General features: G+C 36.5%; 1 protein-coding gene across 2 annotated transcripts; it reads right to left on the reverse strand.

The window, feature by feature from the left end:
• Positions 1-86: 86 nt before the first annotated feature.
• On the reverse strand, positions 87-13,824 carry LOC306856698 (integrin beta-6-like). 2 transcript variants are annotated; one of them, XM_079396102.1, is made up of 17 exons: positions 13,761-13,824; positions 13,613-13,682; positions 12,627-12,706; positions 11,224-11,413; positions 10,707-10,953; positions 10,314-10,479; positions 10,066-10,227; positions 8,945-9,040; positions 8,485-8,574; positions 6,199-6,333; positions 5,556-5,821; positions 5,329-5,480; positions 4,256-4,478; positions 3,504-3,598; positions 1,397-1,513; positions 1,116-1,282; positions 140-1,004 (listed from the first exon to the last, which is right to left on the reverse strand). In XM_079396102.1, the coding sequence occupies exons 2-17, from the start codon at positions 13,665-13,667 to the stop codon at positions 915-917; spliced, it is 2,331 nt and encodes a 776-aa protein (XP_079252228.1). In that variant the 5' UTR covers positions 13,668-13,682; positions 13,761-13,824; the 3' UTR covers positions 140-914. The 2 variants fall into 2 exon arrangements, with proteins under 2 accessions (XP_079252227.1, XP_079252228.1); XM_079396101.1 differs by having other exon boundaries at positions 87-1,004; positions 13,613-13,776.
• Positions 13,825-18,843: the final 5,019 nt, after the last annotated feature.

The raw sequence follows: 18,843 nt of genomic DNA on the forward strand, positions 1-18,843 counted from the left end.
GCAGAAATAATGTTATGAAATATTAACGATCACAGTGCATGCAGCCTTAAATTGACTGTGTGCAGATGAATAGAGAGAAGTAATGTGAAACTCAACATTTTTTTTATGGAAAACCATCAAATATATTACAAAAACAAGTAGACAGACTTTTTTTATTATTATTAATATTATTATTTTTTACATTTGATCCAGCAATCATATCTAATTACAAAAGGCTCAGCCTCAACTAACCAAAATTACATCTGTCACAAATAACTGCATTTTGCTATAACAACCACAAGAAACATAAAACAAGAAGATCCAGTGTTGCCCAGATTTAACAGTACCTTTAACACTTTTAGCAGCAAAACACATTGTTTAAATTATTTACAGTTTTTAAAATAAATTCCCTGCCAGTAACTAACAGTCCTGCCCCCAGATTACAAGCACACACACACACACACACACACACACACACACACACACACACACACGCACGCGTCTTGTCAGCTTTCCTTGTAGGGAAATCTCCAGGTGAAATGTTTTTTATGCTGTACAAACTGTATTTTCTATCACTCTACACCAACCCTACACCTAAACCTACCCCTCACAGGAAACGTTCTGCATTTTTACTTTCTCAAAAACAACAACAACAACAACAACAACAACAACAAACTCATTCTGTATGATTTATAAGTTTTCTACCCTCAATTTAGGTCCCCACTGTGACACGAGTCCCCACGAGTCTGTGTGCATCCAGGTTTAACCCCCACCAGGATATATAGACCTGTACACACACACACACACACACACACACATACACTCTCACTCATTCTTGTACAGTACAAGAAAATAAAACATTAAAAAAAATTAATCGCTCCTGGTAAATAGAAGCCTGCATTTTGTGTTTTAACACACAAAGTTGGTCAGTAGCCCTAAGAAATATCACTCTTCTGCTGCCTTGCGCTTTTGTAGGTCACATTTTTAAATGTTGATGTCGAGCTCCTGAAAAGAGGATTTGTGCCCTGGGGATAAAAGAGGAACAAAAACACAATTATTTAAAGTTTATTAGGTTTTTAACACATTCAAATGAACAGAAAATTCTGCGTAATGCTCTCTTGACAATGTTATCATACCGACTGCCATTTCGCTTTCGCCTTCTCTGCCTCAAACTTGGCAACCTCTTTCCGGTCATGAACAGAAACAAGAAACTTCCAGATCACAAGGAGAGTGATGCCAATAATGAGGACAGACATGCACACGCCCAGAGCGATCAACAGGGCGTTTGGAGGCTCAGGGCAGTCTGTAGGAGAGTTATGCACAAACAATGAAAAAAATAATGAAAAGTATAATGCCACAATGTATAAGTTAAACTGTACATGTTCATATACTTAAAAAAAAATGTCATTAGTCTCACCATAAAGCTTGGGGTTGTAAATGATGCTGCCGTGATCACTGTCCACCAAGCTGAATGACAGTAGACAGTAGTCCTCATTCTGTAAGGTGCACAATGCTGCCCGACTCTCCTCAAAATCTGATAATAAAAATATATTACATTTACATTATGCATTTAGCAGATGCTTTTAACACACACATATATATGTATATATACATACATACATGCGTGTGTGTGTGTGTATGTGTGTATATATATATATATATATATATCTATATGTGTATGTGTGTGTTTTTGTTTATTTATCATCATGAAAACAAATGACCCTTTTTATTTTCTTAAAACATGGTCTTGAACGTTCAAAAAAGAAAACAATAGTTTGAATTAATAAGTGAAAATATTGAAACTTAAATCAAAATGTATTATGTCCGCCTCTAAAACAAATGTTCTTTTCTGATGACATCACCTAGACCTCTAATTTTTAAACTCCGCCTCTCCAAACACCCGTCCTGTAAGAACCATTTTGCACACTCCAGTTGACTCCTGATGTCGGCCCCTTAATACATTTTGTCCTTAAAATTAATTCTTCATCACTCTAATATTCACCAAATTCCTCTATATACATACCAAGTCATGTATGTATGATATTATACCACTCAAAAACAGTCTTTTTTTATTCCCTTCAATCTCTTTATATCTCTTTCCTTTGTCCCTCTCGTGTCTTTATCAAAGACAGACAGTGTTTTGTGTCTTTTGATTGTCTTCCAGTCAGAGAGAGCGTATAGAGCCAGCCTCCACAGCACCAGTTGCCTTGTGATCTCAGGGTTCATATAATAGGCTGATCTTGTATAGACACTCAAGGGTTTTGAAACCCAACGGGTCCCAACAATAGGCTCTCCACACAACAAGCTAAATAGCATGTTTCCCTTTGTGAAGTGTCAAGAGGGCCAATCTAAAGGATGTCTGCTTTGTATGAGCTGAGTACTTTAAAACAGATTTGAGGTTTTTGAAGAAATCAGCCTGAAAGTATATGGCACGCATTTTTTAACATTTAATCCTTAAAACTTAATAGTATCTAGCAGTACTTATTTTGTAAGTTACTAGTATCTATTCCATTAAGTACTTGTACTTATTCACTAGCTAGTGCTTATTCTAGTATGTATTGCAATTGTGACTAGTATCTTTTAAATAGTACTAGTAAGTATTCATTAGATACTATTGACTAATATTACTTTTCATTAGATACTAGTACCTATTTAATAGATACTAGTAGTTATTAATTAAGTACGAGTACTTATTCAGTAGACACTAGTATATTTTTGTAATTCTTACTAGTAATAAATCTTATTATACTTGTCACAGCTATTTTATTAGTCTTATGTTATGACTAGTCAGAATGGGCACTGTAGAGTTCAATTAAAATCTAAAGAATTCATTTATAGTGGATAATTAGTAGTATGTAATAAATAAATACTAGTATCTATTTAATAGGTACAAGTATGTAATAAGTACTAATATGTAATGATTAAGTACTAGTATCTAAACATTGGCACTAGTATCTAAAAATAAGTAATAATACCTAAAGTATAACTATGGCAAAAAATTTGATTGTGTTAATAGTAACGAGAGAATAGTTATTAGTTACTATTGAAATAAGACCTAGTATCTAATAAACAAGTACAAATATATATTTAATAAGTAGTTTCTAATAAATAAGTATTAGGGTCAGTTTCATAGTTATGAATAAGTACTAGCGTAGTATTTAATAGGTACTAATATCTAAAGAATAAGCACTAGTAGCCCCCAAATAAGTACTAGTTCCTTATGGAATAGATACTATAGCTGAAATAATAAGTACTACATGAAAATAGATAGGAGTATGTTTTATAGATTAAATGTTGAAATATTGCCATAGTATCATACAATTGACTAAGAAGACTTGGAATATACAGGTTTAGAATGCCATGAGGAGAATTTTTTATTTATGTATTTTTTCATTTTTAGCTATACTGTTCCTTTAAAAAGGCGTACATTAAATGAAACATTTTTACCTAACAAACAACTACCCTGCTGACCATGTGACCACTGATAAACGGACACTGCAGAGAACAAAACAATGGATTCTGACCTGTGGAATTGCTGACAGTGGCATGTAGGGAGTTGCACTTCAAGGCACACTCGTCCAGCGGGTCCTTAGCTTTGAGGTGACACTCCACACAAGACCTGCGGGACACAAAGACAACATAAAAAAAAAAAAATCCTGTCGACCCCACAGAGAGTTCGGCTCTAGAGGAAGCTTTGTTTTGTGTTCTTTGGGGGTGTTTTCCCCAGATATGCACTCTCTCATTTTCAGTCTCATTCTCTCTTTATCGCTCGATCACAGAGTCAAATGACCCGCAGGGTGACAGGACCTTTAGTGGGAAGGAAATGCAATACTGCAGAGCTGCCACATGCCTTTTGGTGCTCATATATGCCCTCTGAAGACGACTCATAAAAACACACAGAGCTGCCCACACACACACACACACGCACACAAACACAATAGTCATGAGGAAAGTTGCTCTGAAAGCCGAAAGCTGGTGGTCCATTTAAAACAAGCGATAATAAACAAATTTTCAAATATACTTACATGCATTAATGATAATATTCAGATAAAAAAAATAAACAAATATTCTTTTAATTAGGCTATTTAAATAATGAGGTTATCTTAATTCACACATCATTTAAATCACAATTTCTTGAACTGCTTATGACAAAAAAAAAAAAAACAGACAGCACACAATGATTCAAATCAGATTGTAGCCAAAACAATTGACTTTCAACACTGCATTTTCATTATGAAACTCAGTTTTAGTCACAGATGGACATGCATGTCTTTACCTGGGCAAGCTACAGATATCTCCACAGGTTGGGCACCTTTGGCACCACTCTCCTGAGGCTCCGGGAACGGTGCACTCGCACGTCCCACACACACACTTGCCCCGTCCGCTGCAGACGGAACCATCCGGAGACACGCATGAGCTGTTGCTGGTGCTGCAGTTACAGAACTCTCCCATCCAACCGCTGTGACACACACACTCGCCACAGTCACATTCCCCGTGACCTACACAAACAAGCGTAAAGGAAATATATACAACAATATATTTTTAAAAGAAATGAATACTTTAATTTAGTATGGAAACAGACAGTGACAGACATTTATAACACAAAAGATGTCAATTTTAATTAAATGCTTAATTTTTTATTTTCTGCTCAAAGAATCCCGAAAAATATTTATCACAGTTTCAACAGAAATATATAGATTATTAATAATAATAATAGGACATTTTTTTTCACACTAGTACTGTTTTTACTGTATTTATGATCAAATATTGCAGCATTGGTGAGCATGTGAGATATTAAAATTGAAAACTGTACATTAAACATTTCATTATTAATAATAAATCAGTTTTATAAGTTCAGAAGTGTGATATTAATCACATGATATGCTGATTCATTCATCAAAATAACAATCAATGACCAATATTTGCTGAAAACAGCATTTACCTTAATTTCATTAGCATAATTTAACATTACACTTTTAAGCTAGACAAAGGCTTCAAACATGAATGTTCCAATGGCAAGAAAATTCCTTATACAGAATTATTTTATTAATTTCAATCATTATTTTCACAGGTTTTTTCTATATATATAATTTAATCACACATAATAATTGTGATAATCACCTTAAATTAACAGGCCTAAAGTAAATATGAAAACCTCATAGCACACTTGCACTGATATGCAAATATAAACATGGGACGGCCTGCATTAAACCCTTCCTCCCGTGTCCTCCCGAGTTTTGGCAATTATCAGTGTGTTATTCTTTCATTAACATTCCACAGATCAAATATCCCTCCCACTGTGTCAGAGCTTTCTTTCCCTCGACTCAAAGGGTTACACTGGGTACTGACCTCCGCAAAGCTCTCCTCTGAACCTGAGGCAGGAAAAGTTGTCGCACTCGCAGTACGGCCCATATACACGTCCGAAATTAGACGGGTGGCACACACACTGTCCACAGAAACACTCGCCCAGGCCGCTGCACATCTCCGCACCTTCATGCACCCTGCCATACACATAATCTTATATTAAAGTATGTCTGCGTGCCTCACAGGAGACTCTCCATGATGCTTGTTCTCACCTGCAGTCACTGATTTGTTCTTGGCCCTCTGTGCACTCACACTTGGGCCCCACGAAGCCTGGATCGCACACGCAGGCGCCGCACTCCAGCGCCCCACGCCCTCGGCTGCAGAAGGTGCTGTTCGCTTCGGGGGTTTGATGACAGTCACACACACACTGAGACTCCAGTTCGATCTCCAGGGCATCTTGGAAACCCACCGGCCGCAAGGAAAACCGCCGTGGACCGGCAAGACAGCCTTTTAATTCGATCGTAACATTAAAAGATACCTGAGTGGGAAAAGATCACTTTTGTTTCAACTGCTTTGATAAATTGTGTACGATACAAGTAATTTTCACAGGACATATTTCGCACAAACAGCGCGCAAATATTTTCAAATCGTGTTCAACTAGTTCGGCGAGGTTTATTTGTTTGTAACTGTCAAGAAGTTTGATTTATTTAAACACTTGTTTAAATGCTGTCATGTCATGCACAATGAGAGCAACAAACTATATTAATATTATAATTATTGCATTATAAATCATACATGATGTGACATGTTTGTTATTTCATCGAACAGATGTATGACACGTGACAGGTATTGTTCTTCTTTTTTTTATCTACTAGGGAAGCATTACTATAAGGAAAGTTTGAATGAAGAACTGACCACATCACCAGCTTTGACATTGGAGCAGTTTTTATGTCCGGTGATGATGGTCCCGTCCTGACAGAGTGCTGTGAAGGAAAGCTGCAGATCCTCAGTGTTGCCCAGCACCTCCAGATCGATCTCTGACCTCAGTTCCTGTCAATCAAATAACAGACACAAACAGTCCGTTAATGTGTGAAGAGTATCAGTTTTTGTAATGTAAAAGCTTTCCTTCGAGCCAGTCATTACTACAAAATAAACCTTGAAAAGGTAATGAGTGACAGTCATTTTCTACATAACTAGAAAAAAAATGAAATTAGAAGCAAAAGAGAACTCATTTCACTATAAGCATGTGCTGTTTGAGAGACTGTCAAGACAGCGCTCATAGAGCAAGAGTATTGAACAAAGCATTTGCTGCTTTATAGGCCTTAATGGTTAAATACACACACAGTTGTATGTGTCAAAATGCCTGTCTTTGCAAGCATTCTTGTAAACACAGTAATTTACGTCTTAAATGAAAGCAAACAGCTGAGAAAGAAAGCATGTGTAACAGTACATTGGATCCGGGCAGCTCTTAAAGTGACACCAGTCTAATATTCCTGCTGTCTGTCATTCACGTTAATGCAAAAATAACTATATCATGATATATAACGTTACCGTGAAATACAATTACTCATACCATGATATAAAATTTTGGTCATATCGCCCACCCATAGAATAAAAAAAAAAATCAGGATAAAAAAAAAAAAAATCAACAATGTTATGCAAGTATATGTAAGATGGAGCACATGAGCAGCTCATTGTGTGTCTGGCTGTCTCATGTGCTGGGTCAGCAATACAAGCACACCAGGTGCCAAGACATCCAGAGCGATGTTCGACTGTCAACTTCAATTCAAATAGTCTATTCTAGCTTATTTACTGAGGTTTGTCATAGACTTTGCACTTCAATAATACACCGCCATAGTGGAGCTGTGTCAGGTAGGGTGGGATGTATAGTGCTCAGGTCGTTTCTGGAGGGGTGTGATGAAAATTAGAGAGCAGGCAGAGGTAAGAGAGAATGGGGGATGGAGAACGGAGATGAAGAGATCAAACAACAGCTATAGAACGAGTGCAGACACGCTCTGTGAACACGCCGATTCTCATGAAAATGAGCAGAGGGGGTTAAATAGAAGGGAAACATTGATCAGATAAGATGCATATCTGCATGAAAAACGACTCTGAAGAAATAATTCTCTCCCACATATGGCAACCCTAGTGAAAAATAAATATTCTAAAATGTATTTGAAACACATTTATTTCATGCTAAGTATACTACAAATACATTTACATATTTATACACTTAATAAAATACCCTGCAATTGTACTTTTAGTATACTAATATACTGTAACTATACTTAAAGTCTAAACTGGAACAACTCATTTTGTACTTTAATTGGGTGGAAGTAGTGCTGATGTCCAACTTAAGTATATCTGATATCTGAAGTGGAACTATTGCAAGTGTACTTCAGGTACACTTTAAATATCTTGCATTTAAAGACCAATATTATTCAAAAATCATACAATCTTCATCAAAAGTGACATTAAAACACATTAAGCTTAATATTAAGAAATGTGCTTTGTGTACAAGCAGCACTCCAAATAAAGTTGAATTATAATGTTTATATCAATAATTCTCGAGCGATATGTCAGTAAATATGTTAATAGATTTGAACTACACTTAGTATGAAATAAATGTATTTTACATATATTACTAAGAAATTTAGGCAACTTATTCATAAATAATGAAATTTAATAAATTAAATATAATATACAAATATAATAAATGAAAAATAAAAATATAATTTTATCTATCTATCTATCTATCTATCTATCTATCTATCTATCTATCTATCTATCTATCTATCTATCTATCTATCTATCTATCATATTTTTATTTTTCATTTATTACATTTTTCTATTTCTTTCAGAAAAAATATATTTACAACAAAAAAGAAATGTGTTATTTATTTTTCATTTGCAACTGTAGCTATGAATTTTACAGATAGCTCAACCCGTTTGAACTAATCACTAAATCAGTCACAATTTTGAGAAACCTCATCTATGTCAGCCTCCAAAATAACATTTCCTTAAATCAACCAAATTTGCAAAACATTCAAAAGACCACAGAAATCCAAATGCTAAGCTAAGTTTGCAAAGCATAAAAAACACATGCATGATCATCAAATGTGTGAATGTTGGCCTAATAGGGCCATTATAACACTGTCACATTACCCTTGATACACTGAGTCTTGTGAAGACTAACTGTACCTTATATGAGGTCATGATGAGCTCCAGAATGTTCCTTGAATCGGATGCCAACACCCCCACAGTAGCACCAGGAATCAGACTAGCATAATTCTATCAGAAAGGAAGAAGAAGGTGGTTAAACATCAACTGCAAACTCCTGGAGAGCAGCCAAAGAATTTGAGATGTGGGAGAGAGATATGGAGAATGGGAGGGAAGACGAAAGAAAAGGAGAACTCAGAAAACATAAAATATTTGTGTCATGAGAGGTCGGTCTGGGTGATGTGATAAAGGCTGTGTTTGAACATGTTGTAAAGAGAGCTGAATACACTAGTGATTCATGCAGTCTATTCACACACTGATATATCTTCCTTCAGGTGCTCTCAGGTTCCACATACACAGAAACACACATGCCTTTTTGTTTGCTTCATTGTGGCCTAAAATGAATAAACATGAGAGAGAAAACCCCTTACTCTTTTCTCACCTCATAGTTCTGCCTCTGATTGTCAGTCACAGCGAATATAAGGAGGATATTGTTTTCAACCAGTTTGTCCACAAGCTGCCCCAAAGTTGGGTACTCCTAAATACAGATGAGAAAAGTACCAAAAACAATACACTCAGTCAGACAACAAATTCACAAAAAATACTGCAGGAGATAGGACATACCTAAATTCATTTGTTTAAAAAAAAAAGAGAAAAAAAAGCATTATTCAGTTAATTTAGGTTTAAAATATAGTAATTAAACAAGAACTCAAAATAAATACATTGTTAAGGAATATTCAAGGTTAAATGCAACTTAAGTTACATTGACAGCATCTGACAATAATACTCTATTATTACTGTAAATGCTTTCACAAAAATATACACTTCATTTTTATTTGAGCTTCAAAAAAATAAATATACACACACACACACACACACACACATATATATATATATAATTAGAAAACGAAGTGAAAGCATTTAAAGTAATAACACAGTAATAACTTCCCAAAATTATTTCATGTCAACTACCAAAATGTATACTGATGTAAATGCATACTTGTAAATATATAACTTTTCCTTTTGCTTTTAGGAACTGAAGCATCAAAATATTTTTTTTCTAGTGCCATCAATGCCACCTTTGTCAGCTCAATACCACATTTAATTTGATCCAAATGAAAACAAGGCCTTAAGTGATAAATATCTGTTCAACTGTACTATTCTTGGTGTTATCTAGGTGTCGATCGTTTAGCCGATGAAATAGTGAAAATATGTGTTTCCAAAAACTACATCTATCCCTCCCAGCCTTATTTGTTTCAAATGGAAAACGACTATAGAGGTTAATTTCTAGACATTGTGACCTGGAATATTCCTTTAAGTCAGTTGTTCTCAAACCTGTCCTGGAGTACTCCCAGCCCTGCACATTTTGTATGTCTCCCTCATCTATCACACCTGATTCAACTCATCAGCTCATTGCAGCTCATCAGCTGCAAGACCTGAAGTGGGTGTGTCAGATATAGGGCTGGTGCTGGGGGTGCTTCATGGAGAGGTTTGAGAGCCACTGCTTTAAGTGATCCAAATTTCCTGATTCCTCAGGAACTGAAGCTGCAAACTTCACCTTACCAGATGGGCAGTCATTGAATACTCATTATTGTCATCCAAGTGACACTCTCCATCATTGGGGACAACGATGCCGGACATTTTACTATCCATCCCAAAATGAGAATCTGCATCGCTCACGAACACCAACAGCTTCATGGAATCGTTCCGCCAGCCAATCCTGTCCTGAGTTGACAGTGACGTTGCCAGAAGTTGAAAAAAATTTGTGTTCTCTCCATAAAAGCGAAGCATTTGAAGGGAAACCGACTCACCCCGCACACCGCTGCCTGCATGATGGCGTCAAAACCACACTCTGGCAAGTCGATGTTCGCCGATACCTGCTGCTTTGAGATGATCTCATTGAACTTGTCAGTACTGCTTGTTAACGACAGAAGGTGTCGGTATCCAAATGTGGGGAGACATTGAAAATCAACACTCCTGCAAAAGAGAAACGTGATTAAAAAAGGGTTTCTATTGTCTGAAATGGTTAATCGCTCACTTCTAAATGGACGATGATGTCATGTGACGTAGCTCAGCGGTCGTTAACATGATCGGTTGAAATTAAAACACACTTTCCCCCCACTGATGTCCCATTCATCTTACTTCTTGGGTTTATACTGGCAGACCCCTCAGATCTGGCTAAGCTGGTGTATTATGGGAATCACCTGCAGGGATTGGCCAACTCTTCGTGTGTTATCTTGATAAAAGGCAGAACTGGTTTCTCCACAAAGGAACCGAATCCGAGTCTGAATTTGCTGGTTAACTTAGCCATCTCTTTTGAGAGCGTCGAGCCCAAGTCTTTGATCATGTTCAGATCATCATACATAGACGCCGACAGGTCCATCAGGTAATAAATGTCCACCGGATGGTCCTCCGGTTGCTGCACTTGAATCTGAAAGGTCTGCTGACTTCCTGTGGAAGAGAAATGACAAACAAAGCTCAAAATGGCACAAGTTTACATTCTGCGATTCCAGTGTGGTACAAATGTTTTCCAGGTCAGAGTGATCTTCGGCACCCACTTCGGCACCAGCAGACATTGTGTAGTTGGTTTTCTGTCTCTGAATGACTAAATCTTTCTAATCTTACTGTCAGGGGAAGTACCTCACCAGCAGAGGAGCAGCTGTGGGTAGAGAGAAAATCATTTCTTTGATTTTCAAATCTGTGTCACCCATTTTTTTTTACCTGGTCTAAGTTGGAGGCGCATCTTCTGTGGTGCGATGTACGAAACGTTAGTGAAGCCAGCGCTCTTTCCTAAGCCTTGATCCTTCAGTATTTTGACGTTCGTGACGGGGAACTCCACGAATTCGCCGGAGCATCCCTTCTGAAGAAGAGCCTCGGGTGTGTCGCATCTCTCGTCGAAGTCAGTGAAATTCTGGATAAACAATCATTTTAATTATTTTTGGTAACACTTTACCAATTGTTTGTTGCATAACGACATAATTAACTAAGACAGTTAAACTACAATTTATTGATATATTACAAACAGATTATAGATATATTAGATTATATTATTTTGATTTGACTCTTCACAATGTAAACATTTTTCTCTAAATTAATAAGGTAATGAAACAAATATTATTGGAGTATGTTGTACATGAATATTCTCTTTTAGTCTTTCTGCTTTCAAATTTCACAAATTTACTAAAAATCTCAGAGCAAAAATAGTTCAAAAGCAAATCTTTTGCTATTTTTTTCAGTGTATTCCCTAGAAAAAAACCTATGCCATGATTAATTTAAAATACATTTAATTCATTCCAAGTATACTTCCAAACCATTAACTTATTTATTGACATATCACTTAAGACTTACTGATATAAAATTATAATTAAACTTTATTTGGAGTATTTCTTAATTGCACAATGCACATTTCTTAATTGTATGCCTAAAATGTGTTTTAATATCACTATTGTGTGATCTCTGTATAATATCGGTCTTTAAATGCAAGATATTTAAAGTGTACCTGACGTATACTTGCAATAGTTCCACTTTAGATATACTTCAGTATATCAGCACAACTTCTGCACAATTAAAGTGCATTAAGCACAAAATTAATTGTTCCAGTTTAGCAGACCTTAAAGTACAGCAGTTAGTATACTAACAGTACAACTGCAGGGTATTTTTATTAAGCACATAAATATGTAAATGTGTTTGTAATATACTTAGCATGAAATAAATGTTTTAAATACATTTTAGCATTTTTTTTCACTAGGGTTATCCGTTATAATGGAAATGTATCTTTGGCTTCACACAGGTGCTGCAACATATAGCAGCTTTTCAGAAAGCATAAAAACAAATATGTCAAAGGGGGAAAAAAACACTAATGCAACAATTATGCAAAATAAGCCGACTGACAATGAAACAAATGAGCCCTTAAAATGATATTTTGGTGTATGTGCCCTATAGCACCTTCCTGATGGCTATTTTTCAATTAAAAAGAGGATGTGAAGAAACATTTACTACCATTGATGCTACAGTATATTGTACTGTAGTAGTGTAATACTTCCTTTTTCGAGTGAACTATCCCATCAAGAAGAGTTTGTTCACTGCATTCTGAAACATTTTGAAAGCAAAAGCAGTTGTGTTACCTGTAGTGTGCACCAGGCGCACTGTGGCCCCAGCTGCAGACACTCGTCACAGGAGAGAGCGTTAAATTGAGAACACGTCCCTGCATACACAACACAGCACAGCGTGGTTTGTGGATGCGGTTTGCTTTTCTCAATGCAGCAAAGTTTCTCACGCAACATCAAAACCATAGTCAGCTGACATTGTGCTCTCTGCCAAAAAGTAGTCTAAGCAGCAAGTAGACTAAATGTACACTAAAAATTAATCTTAACTCGAGTTGCTGCTTTTCATCACTTGCACAGGTTCTATTCGATTACAACAATTTATGCCTAGGTCTTTTTAGGTGAAACCAATAAGCAGCAGATGAGATGGACTGATGCATTTGTGCGTGCAAAAGTGCTTTAAAAAGAAAATGGTTTTGTGGTTGAGTCCCAATTGTTGTCTTCCCAGCATGCACTGGGGCATGAATAGTAGCATTTTTGGACTGTTTACAAGTTTTATAGGTATTATTTTTCATGCTAATTTTGTTGTCATGATTAGTAGGCCTAACTTGTTGTCTTGTGATGGGTTTGTTCCTTTGTGTTTTATGTATCACGTTTCAAGAACTGCATGTAAGATTTGAAGGTGATTAATATCTTCACATAATGAGTATTTATATATCATGTGTCACTAACGAGAACTTTACTCTATTTACATGAAAACACGAGATGAAGCATAATATATATATAAAAAAACAATTATATGTAAATAAGAGAAACTATCGCCTAAAAATGACATATTTGCATAATCTAAATAGGTTTTGTCATATTGATGCAGATGTTCAAAATTAAAAATATAGTTTAATTTAAATATTTAAAAATGAGTGAGCTAAAAAAACCTTGCTGATTTTTGCCTTCATATTGCTCGAAATGATTGATTATTTTAAAGGCGGAATTAAAAGCTGAATGAGGAACGAAACTGCATGTATGTTCTGTATTTGTGTGACTGATCAAAGTTTCTTCAGTCTTACCTCCGACAGTGCCGAGCCAGAAGTGAAGGACAATGTAGAGTGAAACAATCCCCATTAGTCCTCACGGTTTCTGATCAGAGGAGAAAAAATAAAGTTCATATTCTCAAGCAAGCAAACGCGGGATGCGAGCATGTAAGCGCGAGCTCACCTGGACAGACAGACTCAGCGCGTGCGCTTACCTGCCCAACCTTTATATGCACTTCCGTGCAAGTGAGAACACAACAGGTAAGTCACTCTCTCACATATCTCACACAACTGCCTCTCTAACGCATTTGACATCACGTTTATGAGTACGAAATAAATGAATCACTAGAGCATTTGCTCACTAGTGGTCATTTTAATATTTTATTAAGCGATATAAATCTGACGAAATTACCTTTTTCGTAGTCTAGACATGATCAAGCTTGTTTAATCTATTACAGACGTGTTGCCGTGGTACTTTTCTATGGTAATGTGGCTATTTCTACTCAGATGTCTTTCTTACTTCTGCAAACACGGTTTTATGTGGTATAGAGTTGCGACATTGAGAGTGAGACTAACTATATTACCTCGAAATCTGGGAAATGGGCATCGAATTGGAAATAATATGTCTATGCCATTGCATTAGATATAACATGGAAATCAAATAGGCCACGTGAACATTTAGCAGAAGTTGTTTGATTTTAAACTCTTGAGCAATATATGTCTGCCTTGTTTAAAATGAAGATGAAATGCATTTAGATACTCTCTGGTTGTCAAATATTAGTCTAACATGGTCATAGGTTAGTTAATGCGCCTTGTTAATTGGACTTCTGTGTGAACTCAGGGGAAATTACTTACTACATTCACAAAAAAATCACCCTGGGACTATTTAAATAATGAATGTGGCTATAGTTGTGAAACTTTATGGTAACACCTCAGAATACTGATCCGTTGTTAATGAATAACTACACCGGAACAAGTGACAAATGCACTGTTAACATTGTAGTAACTACTATTACCTAACAAGAAACTATGATTAGTGATTTAGTAAGTAATAGCGCTCAGTTGAAACTGGTAGTTCACTATTAGCTAATCAATAACTATTATTTATTTATATACAGTATATATCCTGGAGAACTACTAAGAACGACTGCATACAGTTTCATAATTAATGTGAATTATGCATAATGTATAATTAATTCTAAATGAAGATCATGGTAACCCACTACATATTTTGCGGTGCACACAGTTAGCTATAACCCCTGATCGTAACTGCATTTTTAAATAAAATACTACTTTTTTGTGATATAGTTTTGATTAACTAGCATCTTAACTGTTAGGGTTAGGTTACTGAAACATTTAATAATGCCGTTGAAATGTATGCCTATATATATGTATTTAAATGATTTATGAAAACGCAAATACATGTAATACCACCCAACTGTAGTGTTGATTTGCTTTAGTTGGAATCGAGCTTTAATTGATTAAGTGGGAATTAAGCCCTATAATTGACACCCTGACTGACACTGAATAATCACTGGAGGCCCCCAGGTCACTATACCGTTGGTTGGAACTAGGCATTCCTGTTTGACTATCTTGCCAGGCATCACAAGTTTGTTCACTGTTTAAATTGCCGTTGGCAATCACCCATAACATCACATTTGCACATAAAATATCACCTGTCACTCATGTCGCCACCTCTAAAATGAATGATTTCTGGTCGCATTTCTTCTGCAAATAGCTGTCAGTGTGAACAACACTTAACATCTTTTCTTTCATTGTTTAGTTGATACATTGAGATATAGAATTTGTCTCCGCACTCTTCATTGAAATGTAATTAGACTGAAAACAAGACTTCAGCAAATAGAGGTTAAACTCGGGCAATGACTCTGAGATGAATCATGCTTTATCAGCACATTACTATAGATATCAAACACAATCATAATAGAGATACTTAGGAAATCCATCCCTAAATACTTTTAAAATATATGACTTTCACTAGCACATCCGTTCAGTTACACAATCTTGTTTTCTGCAGTTCATTCTGATTGGATGACCTGTTGACTTTGACGTATGTATTGCCGAATATCCATAGGGAATGGTCTGATTCTTCAACAAAGCCTGTGGGAATCCCCATGGCCTTGAGTAATATTAATATTTGCTGAGTGTGGTTGCATGTGACACATTCCTCTCTATATGGCTGAAAACAGGTGTGTGTGTGTGTGTGTGTGTGTGTGTGAGCCACGCCTGGCTGTGAAGAGCTGTGACTCAGTCTGTGTGTCTGAGACCACAGAAAGCACAGACATATATAGATAAAACAATGTCAATGTTTAACCGGTCAGGTTCTACAAAATGAGCACAGGACATTGTTTTCATAATTCAAAGGAATGACCAAATGTAATGATTAACATCTGACAATCCTTAATGCCTTAATAATGCGTTCTGGTGCAATATGGCTGCCGTCGCATCATCCAGGTGGATGCTGCACATTGGTGGTGGTTGAGGAGACCCCCCCCCCCCCCCCCCCTCTATGTAAAGCGCTTTGAGTACCCAGAAAAGCGCTATATAAATGTAACAAATTATTATTAATTATTAATCCAATCACAAGTGTGAATGAGTAGATGAGGCCTCATAATAGATTTTATTGTTATTGTAACAATAGATTCAATTGTTTTCATTTTTACAATTGTAATTCAAGGTCAGCATGGAAATATTGTAGCTCAGATGTTGTTCTTCATAACTTAGACTTGGTTACCTTTCAAAGTATCAGCATTGTTTCTTCTAAAATTCCTTGGCATCAATAATGGTGTCTCTTAGCACGCTTCGGAGACTCTACACCTTAACTACGGGTATACCTTTCCTAGGTGTGTACCCCGAACTATACCTTAGGATGTTGCTTAAGGTAAACCTTCTTACGTGCGACGTTAGCAGGTGCTGTCCATGGTGGTGATGCTGAATAGGTTGATATCGATGGCTCGAGAATCGATTGTTCATTATATACAGGAGCTCCTAGCGTTATAGAGTGGGAAACACTCTAAAAACACTTCAATTAATTTAACACCGGGTGTATTACAACTTTAGATTTGTAATATTTATGTGGTTCTGCACTTTGTCTTGCCACAGAATTACAATCGTATCGACTGAAATGTGAAGAAGCTTTTTGCACAGTGGTGGCCACTAGCGGAGTAAACTGTGAACAGCGCTAAGGTATAGCTAAGAGTGGTCCAGACCAACCTTACGACAGAATGACAGAAGGTATACTTAACTAAGAACGTTTCGGGAAACAGGTATTAACGATAAGGTACAGCTTAAGGTACAACTTAAGAACGACATAGCGTTAAGAAGGATTTGAGAAACGCAACCCAGCACTTTTAAAGTTTCATCCCCCTGTCTGATGTGAGCATAAGTATTGGAACAGTTGCCTCACAGGTAAGGATGCATCGATCCGATACTCAGGATCGGTATCGACTCCGATACGGTCATTTTCTGCCGATCGGGTATCAGTCAGACGAGACCGATCCAAATCTGATATTATGCGTATACTATTCTGTGTTATTGTTGAGCCCCACGAAAGGCAAAAAACATTATAAAGCACCATAACGTTTTCGTGCACTATATTTCAAGTGTTCTGAAGCTGTTCCATAGTTTAATCTGAGGTACAGATGAATATTTAAGTCGTTAAATTCAAGTTCAGGTAAACTCTCCGCCGTGGCTGTCTGTCATCCTTCATTCAGCATTCAAACTGCGTGTTGTGTTCGGTTACTACAGTCAAACTCTCTTCAAGAGCGCACAGTTACTGAGGTTTAAAACTGTTAAAAGAAAAGGCTTAATAAACTTACGCACAGATTTAATACACTACGCATCAATATCTCTTCCCTTTGTACTTTGAACGTTTCTATACGGACTCAGAGGACTCCGTGTCGCTTCAAGCGCATCATTCTGCGCTTTCTGCTGCTCTATATTGGAGCCTTACTTATTATAATACTTTTGCGCAATGAAAGATTATTAACAGTCTTTCTTGTTCTGTCCTATCTATCATATGTTGCTGCCTTCATTACTGTGCTATAGATTTAAAAGAAATGTCTTTTAATTTTATAGTAGCCTATATATTTATATATAAATGTATTTGCTTGTTTTTTCATGAATGTATTTTACAACAATTCAAAGAGCAATGTGTATAATTTCACCAGATTTAGTCCTACACTTATTCACTTTTATTTGAAAATTTGAAATTATTTAGTATCTTTTGCTATATTATAAATCAAGTTTATAATAGTATTTTTGTCATAGATTATGATTATATATATAATATTTTTTCATTTGTTATTTTGAATTAAAATGAAGTTATCTATATGTAGTAGATTGTGTTTAACACACAAAAGAGTAACACACACAGACACACAGAAGTATAGAAATTCTACATCGAACTGCACTGGTATCGGACTGGATTGGTATCGGCAGATACCCAGAATTGTCAGGATCGGATCGGTTCTGAAAAAATTGTATCATTGCATCCCTACTCACAGGTCTTTCTAAGTGATCAGCTGTGTCCTGCATTAATTCTTCAGATATTAAAAGCAGGGACTGTGTCGTATCACTTATATCCATTACTTCTGTATTCTGAATCCTGCATTCAATGATGACACACACAAACCAGGATGAAGATGAGGGAGCTGACTTTGAGAGAAAAGCAAGCAATTTGGATGCTAAAAGAAAAGAGGAAGTCAATTAGAGCTCTAGCAAAAACAAAGGGCATGGAGAAATCAAGAGTTTGGAAACCACCAGCAACACCAGCTACCAACAACCACCTGATCGGCTGAGAAAACAACAGTAGTTGATGACAGATAAATCATAAAAGCTGTGAAAATGAACCCTAAAAGACGTGTCTGTAAAATCACCAACAACTTCCAGAAAGCTGGGGTGATGCTCTGACAATCTACTGTCCTCAGGAGACTTTGACACAGAATTACAGATGCTATACAGCAAGATGCAAACCTCTGACCAGCTCCAAAAATAGAAAGGCGAGATTAGAGTTTAGATTAGAGCTAAAAAGCACAAAGGTGAGCCAGAAGAGTTTTGGAACTGTGTTTATGGACCGATGAGACAAAGATGAACCTTTATCTAAGTGATGGGAAAACAAAAATGTGGAGAAAAAGAAGGGAACTGCAAATGATCCCAAGCATACAGCCTCATCTGTAAAGCATGGTGGAGGTGGTGTCATGGCATGGGCATGCATGGCTGTCTCTGGAACAGGCCCTCTCAACTTTACT

The sequence above is a fragment of the Barbus barbus genome, assembly GCF_936440315.1.
Source record: "Barbus barbus genome assembly, chromosome: 37".
In the NCBI taxonomy this organism is placed as follows: domain Eukaryota; kingdom Metazoa; phylum Chordata; class Actinopteri; order Cypriniformes; family Cyprinidae; genus Barbus; species Barbus barbus.

What these genes read in the sequence shown, in the direction of transcription:
- LOC306856698 (XM_079396101.1), bottom strand. Translation starts at nt 13,667, where the DNA reads ATGGGGATTGTTTCACTCTACATTGTCCTTCACTTCTGGCTCGGCACT. An exon ending in CTGGCTCGGCACTGTCGGAG is followed by an intron (nt 12,707 to 13,612) that starts GTAAGACTGAAG and finishes TTGTGTATGCAG; the next exon opens with GGACGTGTTCTCAATTTAAC. An exon ending in GCGCCTCCAACTTAGACCAG is followed by an intron (nt 10,954 to 11,223) that starts GTAAAAAAAAAT and finishes TCTCTTCCACAG; the next exon opens with GAAGTCAGCAGACCTTTCAG.